Raw genomic sequence first — 10,022 nt, 5'->3', positions numbered from 1 at the left:
GAACTCTAAAGAGGAACAAAATTCTATGTCTGTAATTTAGCCGTTTGTGTACAGGCAAGAAATTGACCTATTGTTCCTCTTATTCTGAAAATTCCTTTAAAAAAACCCAGCACCACATCAAAACCACTTTTGTGAAGATCCATCACTACTGTCAGCATAACAAACTGCACTGTGTAAAAGAGTATATTCTTAGTTGCAAAAGAAACATGTAGATTGTTAAATCGGAATAATATTCAGAACATGATGAATAGTATATCTGAACATTTAATTTGATACAAAAATACTGAATATGTCACTATTGAATCAAAAAAGAGAAATTTTTAAAATTGTAACAATGGTTTAATTTCACAACAGTTCTTACTAGCAAAACTTTTGTGAGCCTTTGTGAATGCAGCCAGATGAATTGTTATGATTCCACTACTTTGTAAGGCTTTAGTCATACAGATGAACAGTGACCATCACCACAGCTGGGAAAAGCTGCCAGAAAGCTGACCCTAAAAATAGGAAGAAAGAAAATAACCCCAAACCTCTAAGCATCAGCCATTTACGGTCTTTGGTCTCCAAATGATCAGGAATTGCGGCAGAATCCCACTGTGAACTGCCCAATTCAGTACAATGTCTTACTTTTGTGAATATTCCATGATAAATTTAAAATTAATTCCCAAAGGATACAGAAAGGTACACTGATGTGTATTCTGCCATGGGAAAGGCACATCACAGCAGAGCTAATTTTATCCTCTGTGACTGCAAACCCCATGTCTTCCAATAAATTGCTGAGGAGGTGGAGCTTCTCTGCATACTTTTCTCTCTGGCACAGCTACTTATTCTCAGTTTATATTACCATTATGGTATTTGTTCTTTTACGTGGCAGCAAACCCAGTCACCTTGTACTTACATCAACACCCTGGAAACACAGTTTTTTTCTTAGATGACAAGACTCTTGAAAATGAGGTCTGTGTTTTCCTTTAACCTAACAATATGAAAGTAGTTGTCTTGGCTTCTGACTGCCACCACAGAGCACAGAGCAGCTGAGAGTCAGCACTTCCCTGGGAAAAGACACCAAAGTCTAGCAGACAGCAAGTTCAGTTGCAGGACTGTGATGTTCGAACTGCTGAACTCCAGTTTATTTGGTTTGGGGAAGGAAGGGGGGAAGTAGATTTATTTTAAATCATCAAGAGGATTTCTTCTTTTCATAGACGAAAGGGTAAAAAAAAAAAAAAAAAGTCCCACGGATATATGTCATTGTGATACTGTTGCCCTGCATAAACCCCTCGTTTCCCAGGAGCGCCAATGTAGGCACCAGGTCGCTTTGCCGCGTCGTGCAGAGGACGGACCCCAGCCCTGCGCCCCGACGCCAGCGAGCAGCCCCTCCAGAACGGGCGGGGAACGATGTCGCGGGGTGGGACTGGACGTTTCCTCCCGACAGAGGACACGGCCCCGAAGCCGGCCGTCTGCGGACACCTCGTCAGCGCGGACTTTACCGCTGAAGCGCGCCCTGGGGCTGCACCGCCCCGGGCCGGAGAGCCCCGGCGGAGCCGGCAGGACCGGGCAGGGCAGGGCAGGTCGGGGCAGGGCTGTCCGGTGCCCACCGCTCTTCAGGCAGGGGAGATAGCCAGGGTCCTTCCTCCGGCCCCGCTATGCACGGGTGCACCCGTTTGGGCAGGTGGAGACAGTGAGGTGCCACACGTCGATAGATGCCTGCTGAGATGATCTCCTGAGATTATATTTTCCCCACACAAATGTGCAACCGGTATGTTTCTCTTGCCCCTAAACTGCGTGAGTGTGTGAGGAAAACGCACACATAACCAACACCAGATACCGACCCAGCTTCACACAGAGCGGGCCCCACTGTTTTCTTCACTTGCGCTCACAAGCTCAACATTTTAAAAAGGCCAGTATTAAGGAGTGTCTTGTGGTTGTGTTACAGAATGGTGTTTCCTGACGGGTGGTTTTCTCTGAGCCTTTGTGCAGATTTGACCGCTTCTGTAGATTAGCAGAACTCGGGACTTAATTTGAAAGAGGAAACATAAGCCAGACATGGTTCTACAGATGAATCCTGGGTTAGCAGAGACAATTCAGTTCTAGGTTGTCATGTTTTTATTAAATCCATGCCTTGGTAGCAACAACATGAGGATTCACACATTGAAAGGCAGCCATATCTTGTCTCTCCATTCTCACTGAACCGGAGTCTCTAGAGAACAGCATGACTGAGGCAAGGAATGGAAGATTTTAAAATAATAAAGGGCTAAAATTGTGCTACTAACAATTATCTTTTACTCTGCAGGATTCATCATTGTTTAGAGCACTGTTAAATATGGGTGGTCTCAAACACGAATGTTAATCCCTATGGTCTTTGAAGAGCAGTGTCTATGTGCCCTTAGGGAAGTGCAGAAAGGCTGAAGAGATGAAAGATTTAACAGAAAACAGCAGTAAAAAAAAAAAAAAAAAAAAAAAAAAATACTGACATATTTTGGGGAAAAACCCCACAAGGATCTACAGCAGAATCTCATGTACAAGTGTGGTGGTTCAGTCCCCTGACCTTGGGGTGCTCAGTGTGATCCCCCCACCCCAGGCCACACACCAACCCAAGATGGATTGCGAAAGGCAGCGAACCAGAGCGTTAAGGCACCCCCTTCATGTACCTGGCTCCTGCTTCCCCTATCGCTTGGGAACAGTAATGACAATCAGTCACCTCCTGACAGCCTGGTTCAGGGGTCATGGCCCAAAGGGAGTGATACCACAACTGCAGAATCTAGCAAGTTCTGGGCCTGTGCAGCTGGTGGAAAGTACCAGAGTATTTCCTCATCAGAGCCGAGCTGAAATGGAATATTATCTGGCAAAAGTCGATTATCTCGGACCCTATAAATAGCGACCCAAAGTGACACCCTCTGAGCTCTCCTGGACCGCAGCAGGCTGTGACCAGCACCTCCCCTGAGCTGGGACACAGCTCAGGCTTCTCCAAGTTTGAAGATCGTCTGGCCACAAAGCTGATGAAAGGCCAGGGTGAAGTCAGATTTCTTGATTCTCAATTACCAGCCGTTGAGAAATAGCAATGCATTGCAAGTATTTGCTCCAAACTTGAGAAGAGGGAAGTCTTAAATATAGGCTGGCGTCCTCCATCCACCTCTCTACCCATCTATGTGTTTAACTACACACATTTACCTTTACAAGTGTGGATATTAATACATATTTAATTGGATATCCCAGTATTTGCCTGTTGTTTGTGTGTCTGTGTGTGTATGTCTTGTGTTTTACATATATACATACTTTGATTCAGAATACCTGGTAGTAAGTTAGTGTGAATCTTGTCATTCTTGAATCTGTAATCAAGTCGCTATTTTAATCATATTTTACCAAGTGACTTTGATCTTTAAATCAATCTGCTAAAATTTAACCTTTAATTTACCACACACCATTAATGAAACTTAAACTGTTACTAAATCAGAACCATGTGAAATACCTTCATCTGTGACAATGAGTCTGAGAACTTCAGAAAGAAAATATTAAAATCTACTATTAATAGAATGGTAGTAACTAACAAACATTTGCATCGGGAAGAATAAATTAGACATGTAACTGCAGAGAATTTACCCACCACAACCATCCTTTAAGTCCCCCAGAGAAAGCTAAGGCCACTTATGTACATGTAATTTGAACATAAATATCACTTAGTTACAAATCACTGATATGTAGTCATGATACGGCATGTATGCTGGTGACAAGAAAACTGTTGACTATCAGAGATGCTGGCCATGGCAAGACACTGCTTCACACCACCTTCTTGTCTGCACTTGCATATGTCTGTTGAAAGATGATTACTGCCTTCAGAACTCTATTCAGTGCACGAACTAGCTGCGGTTTTAATAGATGTGCTACTGCTCTACAAGAAACTCAGAGTGTGCAACCCACCTTCTGACAGGTGTCTGCAATCACTTTGTGTCAACAATGGAAAGAAACAAGAAAAATGTAACCTTTTAAAAATTTTAATAGACCCATGTAATTTAAGTGGAGACATCTATTTTGGAGAGCATAATTTGACATGCACAATGTTTTATTTTTTCCTGGATCAATGTTATGCATTTCTTACCAACTCTACTTGGACTCAAGGACCTCAGCATCACTGAAAGCTATGCATCCAAAAGCCAGCTGAAATATTTATTTTAACATCTTGGTCTTTCTAGTATACTTACTTTCTTTGCTCTTACAAGAAATTGGTGGACAGAGGAGCTGCTTCTCTCCTTTTTGCTTTTCAGAATTTTAGCTTAGAGATTAATATTAAACATGCTCTCCTTAAGATGCCATGAAATAAACACCAGTTGATCAATTTTCTGTGCTGTCTAGACCACTGCAGGACAGGCAAGAAACATTTCTTAGATACTCTTTGTACATTTTGAGGTGGGCTATCTCAGTTCCACCTCATTCTATCTCCTGTATAAAAGAAGGGAAATCAGAGAGAAAAATGTTTTCAGTTCTCCACTAGTACTGTAGTTCCTTGTTATCACATGAAATTGCTTTCTGGTAGCTTAACTGTGTATTATAGATAACCTGTCATTAGAAGAATGACTGCTCATCCACAGTCAGGCCTTTTCTGTTTCTCAAAATACTGCTTTTGAAAACCATAACCATGCTTTTTCATTATTTAATTTCAAAAGCTTCCATGATGCACTATGCCTTTGTTTCTATGATAGCAATTTACAAGCTAAGGAGAAGATTGTAAGCAATGAAGACAAAGGAGTTAGATCCATTAATCATTTTGTACATTGTCTGGTTGTAGAGACAGTAAGACAACAACTCAGTATTAGACAGGTTTCACACCCATCTTTCTGTTCACAGCAGGTCTCATGAAAGGAGTTTGATGTTCTCCCTTTGTTAAAGTCTGTGGTTAATTGGGTTTTGGGTGTTGCTTTTTGTTTGTTTGTTTAAGAGAGGAAGATGTTTCTTCTTTTAGCTGTATCTCCAGAACTGCTAACTACTCAAGAAAGAAACACTTCATTTTTTACTGAAGCTGTATTAAAAGAGTCCAGGCTTCATCTTAACAGATTGCCAAAACTGGTCACACAAATTGAGCTAGCAGCAATGCAAATAACATCCCAACCTGCACAAATATACCCATTTATGAATGCTCCAACTATTTATTTTACAGTTTCATGCATTGTTGGTAAGCATGGACAAAAGGATTACTCAAAAATATTTTGTCACATGCAGGAAAAAATGCCAGAGGAGACACAAAAAAGTAAGGCTTCCAAAACTGCTAGTGTAGACCAAACAATTAGATAATTTTAAGCTTTTATCTTTTTTGATGAACTGAATTACCTGCAGTCTACTTCAGCATATGAGCAGTAAAACTCACTAAATATTCCTTTTCATCTATTATGTCAGCAATTTGATTGCCTTTATTTGGGGAAAAAAGAAAAAAAGGAAAAAAGAATTTTATCAAGAAAGGTTACATCATTTTCACTCTTTAGAGTACTATCAGATGAGATGTTGGTAAATTTATTTTTTTAAGCTATATTATCCTTAAGTATTGTCAATAGTACTGCTCTAGCTTATTGTTAAGCACTGTTGTTTGAACTCCTGTAACAAACAAACCTACCATAATCAAGGTTATGAAGTCTAATCACAACTTCAGAACAAGAAGTAGAACATGATCTTTCCAGTCAGGAGATTAAAAAAATTATATCAAACCAGGTGCAGCTCAGAACAGAACATGGTTTTCCAAAGCTACCTTGTTTGGATGGCAGCACTGTTGGTGGGTCCTGTATATGGTATGGCAGAAAGCATGTTTACATTCACCATTTCCTCATCCCCATCCTTCTGCCGCACACATATGCATCCCAAATGGTGATCCTAATCATAAAGCTGTACTTTCCTCTAATTCATTTTGGGTTTCACATGCTATCACCACACTTTGGTCTTCCTCCTGCAAGCTGACCTGGAGGTGATGGTTTCAGGCGGGTTGGTTGCTGTACCTGGGCAGGCAGAAGAGTGACAGGCTCCTCAACAAAGAGCAGCTGAGCGGTGGTAATGACAGCACACATTGAGTGCGAGCATCTGGGCAGAATGGCTACTCTTGCATATTGTTTTGAAGGAGTTTGCAAGCTGGGGTTAGGGAAACACTGGAAGAGACTATAATCAGCATGTCTAGACGCCACCGACCAGGGGAAGCTTTTTTCTGTTAAGACACACATATCCAAACATCTTTTTTCTTAAAAGAGTAATTTAGCAGTCACTTCTTTGACAGCAGTGGTATTACTGTGAAGAACACTATTACATGATAGAATATTACAGCATCACACCCATTATTAAACACAACTTTGTATCCCAGGATAGTGACAGATTACAAAGCCCTGTGGAAGCTTTAAGTGTCACCTGCTTATTTGTAGAGAATGTACCTTTGATGCTCAACTAGCGACTGAGTTAAGTCCCTGTGAATTTTCTCAATATATTTTATAATTCTAAGTTTGGATCCTTGGCAAAGTACACCAGTGGCATATAACTTCACTAATTATAAAAAGTTGTATGTAACTGTTACCTGATGACCTCATAAGAATATCTGGAGGATCATGCCAACAGGAAAACTGTGGTGATCTCAGCACCTGCCAGTAAAACACAATGCCTCTTAACATTTGCTCATATTCCACCTTCCTACAAGATGTATAATGTTGCCAGTGCAACTACTCTCTCCTTTAAGGAAGCTGACATGCCCTCAAGTTCAGTGCTCTTGCTGGCATAGATCTTGACTGTATCCAATAAAATCTAAGTGTTTTATTCAAGATTGTTTTAAACAAAATGTTATATGAAATTTAGTAGCCTAAATCTCAGAAAAAAAGAGTCATTTTCCGTTACTCCTACTGATGTATTAAATAGATTGGCAATGAAATCCTGAACCCTCCTTAAAAAAAAAAATTTAAAAACTCACTCCTAGAATTTTCATTTCTGTGTTGGTGAAACAGGAGACAGGGAACTTAGATCTCTTTGCAGCCTTCTGTTTTTCCATAGAAGACTTGACTCAAAAAGAAAAAAAAAAAAAAAAAAAGGCTATTGTTGTCCAGATTCTTCTGGAGAAGTAAAAATGTTACTGATTAGATCCTCAGCACAGAGTTTATCAAAAAGAAACATTTCTTTGCTCACCTTTGCAGTAAACAGAACTTAAGAAGAGACAACACTGGTAAAATTTTCCTTTACTGTCACCGTTTTCTTATGTACAATTAGGCAGCTTGCTAGATGATATATGTTATTTAAATACTGACTATAAGACATACTTTTATTCTAATGTTCTCAATTTCACTATGTTTCACATCGTAACAGCATATTGAGCACGTAAGTCATCAAAAGCAGCAGTGTTAAAAAGCTGTTGCTCTGACTGAAGAAAGATCTTCCTTCTCTTACACGACATGTGAATAATCTGCATTCCTCAAAGTCCAGTTGTCAGGAGAAGCTGTCAATTCAAATACAGATAAGAAAATAGAGATGGTTCAATATAGAAATAACTAAGCACAGGTAACAGGCAAGGAAGAAGTAAATGTACCCAGGGGAGTATGCAAATCATACTAAAGTTATGCCTCTGCTTACCAGCTTGTATTTTTCAATATATATGGGCCTGCTGAACACCTACTGAGCTGATCACAAAACTGAACTTCATTTCTGTTTCCACATTGTTTTGCAGGTTAACTATCATTAAGAAAATCTGGCATCATTGTATGATATTGTTAGCAACTCCTTTCTCTGTAACACTGAACTACTTTGTACTATATAGACTAGTAGTACCATAAAGGAATGTCCTTCTTCAGCAGCCATGATGCTTTAAGGCTCTTGTATTCTGCATAATATTGAAATGCCAGTGATTTTCTTTTCCTGTTGATTCAATCAGATCATGCTTTCCTGGCTACAGTATGAGGAATTGGTGAGTTATAATTCTCTTCAGTGCATCCTCTTCCTTATTTTCATGGCTCTTACAGTCTTCTTCCCCAATTCTCCTCAAAGAGTGTGAAACACTTTTCCATCACCAAAATCAGTTTGAGGAAAATGGCATTGCTTGCACTGAGATCTTCAGTATCTGGGAAGGGACTAGCTTATTTCTATTGCAGCCACCTAAAGTAATTAAATACAACTTCCTTGTACCCATCAACACTTTACTGCTTTCCAATCTTGTATGTCTGGTCTACAAATATCTTAGAATAAACCACTCCAACCGTGCCACCCAGATTTAGGTTTGCTATGCTCATTTTAGCTGCCACCACAATAAAATATGCAGGTTTTGCATTTATCTTTGCAGAGTAGGTTATATTACACAGTTCAGTACAAATGCAAAGACAGTTCATGCAGCAAAATTCTAATGTTTGAAATAAACTTTAAAGAAACCAAAAGGAAACCCAGAAACCACAGTATTTATTTTAGGTAATTTTGTTCAAAAGAAAAATAATTAGCAGTGTCATGTGAACGGATGAAAAGCAGAACAGCTTAAAGAATGAGGACACTGGATTCATCACCTTTTCATTCCCCAGTACCAAATGTCTCACTGACATGTAAATGGGATTTCAGTATTACAGATAGTCTCATTTTTGAAAGACAACTTACAGCCTTTTATACTCTCTGTGATGCTAAGCTGGTAGTTCCCAATGCCTTTCTGATCTTTACCCCCGAGCTTTCTTGCAGTGAAAATCTTAGAAAATTCTTAATCAATCTCTTATTAACAGGACTATGAAAAGTTGACCAGTCTTGGGACAGCAAAGCATCGGTCAGGGTTCTAACAGATATAGCTTTGAAAAACTGATCAGGTTTTTCATTTAAAACAGGATGTGTCATATAAGGGGATGACCTGAGTGGCTGAAACCAGAATGCAAAAAGATGCATTTTACCATGTATTAGTTCTAAAACTACAAATCAGCAGACTATATATACTTACGCTCTTTAATGAATGGATGAGATTTACTGCCTTCCACAGTTAAGGAAATAGAAACTCTACAACCAGTTCTTGTCAGCTATCCTTACCCACTAACCTTGTTAAACTCCTAAGTTTAATGCTTGTGCCACTGCTGACATTCCACAGAGCTGGCAGAAGATTTATTCTGTAGGATAGCATAGTTATTTTAACTATAACCAAAGCAAAAAAATCAATTTCTCTCACAAATCAAGATTTTAATAATTTGCTTTTGAATTTATTATCTGGACAATCATGTACCTATAGGTATTTCTGCTGGAATAAATACAGTTGTATGTCCAAGGACAAGATGAATTAATGGATGAGTTATCTGATCATATTTTTTATACCTGACTTTTACATGCTTGTTATAGACAGAATGACTAAAGTAAAAGCAAACTGTTTAGAGTGGAGTATCATCAAATATAATTGGTATTACAGAATGTGTTACCCTGCACAAGATTAAAGGATAAATACTAAGTATATTTACTGCCATACAAGCCAACAAACAAGATGAAGCCAAACATACTTTATCAGTCTGTACTCAAATCGGTGTTACTGGGCCTTATATTGAGAGCAGAGAAGCACACCTGAGTTTTGAGGAACATGCATATGTAAGCATGCATCTGGCAAATCTTTTCTTCCTGCCTCGCCCAACTCTGTTACGTTTACACCTTTTGACATGAAGAAATGGAAGAGGTATTACCCGTTTGCTAAAACCTAGAGTTCACAGCAGTTAGTTAACCGTAGACATGTCTTATACACGTACATGCGTCCTCATGGTACCTAATGGAAAACAGAGAATATGAACAATGAATTTGTAGCTTAACTTTATTTGATTATAAATAAAAGGCAGCACGTCCACCCCGCACAAGGTTTGCTGACCCGACCCGGTGTCTTCAGCCTTCCCCGTGGGCCAGAACCGGCATTTCTCTTCCTGAGACCAGGCTGACGAGGAGCAGAGGGCGGAGGGACCTGTGCCCCGGAGCAGCCTCTGCTGGGAGACACGACGGGACGCGACGCGACACGACACGACACGATACGACACGACACGACACGATACGACACGATACGACACGACACGACACGACACGGCACGACA

The 10,022-nt window shown here is 39.9% G+C and overlaps 1 protein-coding gene across 1 annotated transcript in view; it reads left to right on the top strand.

The window, feature by feature from the left end:
• The first annotated feature begins 1,389 nt into the window (after nt 1–1,389).
• The window catches only part of LOC113490356 (putative COBW domain-containing protein 7), a 44,507-nt gene continuing 35,874 nt past the window's right edge, over nt 1,390–10,022 (top strand). Inside the window, exon 1 of the mRNA XM_026866772.1 lies at nt 1,390–1,562. Coding sequence (XP_026722573.1) covers nt 1,390–1,562 — 173 coding nt within the window. The remainder of the gene's footprint in view (nt 1,563–10,022) is intronic.

The sequence above is a fragment of the Athene cunicularia genome, assembly GCF_003259725.1.
Source record: "Athene cunicularia isolate RWA chromosome Z unlocalized genomic scaffold, athCun1 chrZ_part4, whole genome shotgun sequence".
Classification (NCBI taxonomy): Eukaryota; Metazoa; Chordata; class Aves; order Strigiformes; family Strigidae; genus Athene; species Athene cunicularia.
This window is presented reverse-complemented; position numbering and strand designations above follow the sequence as displayed.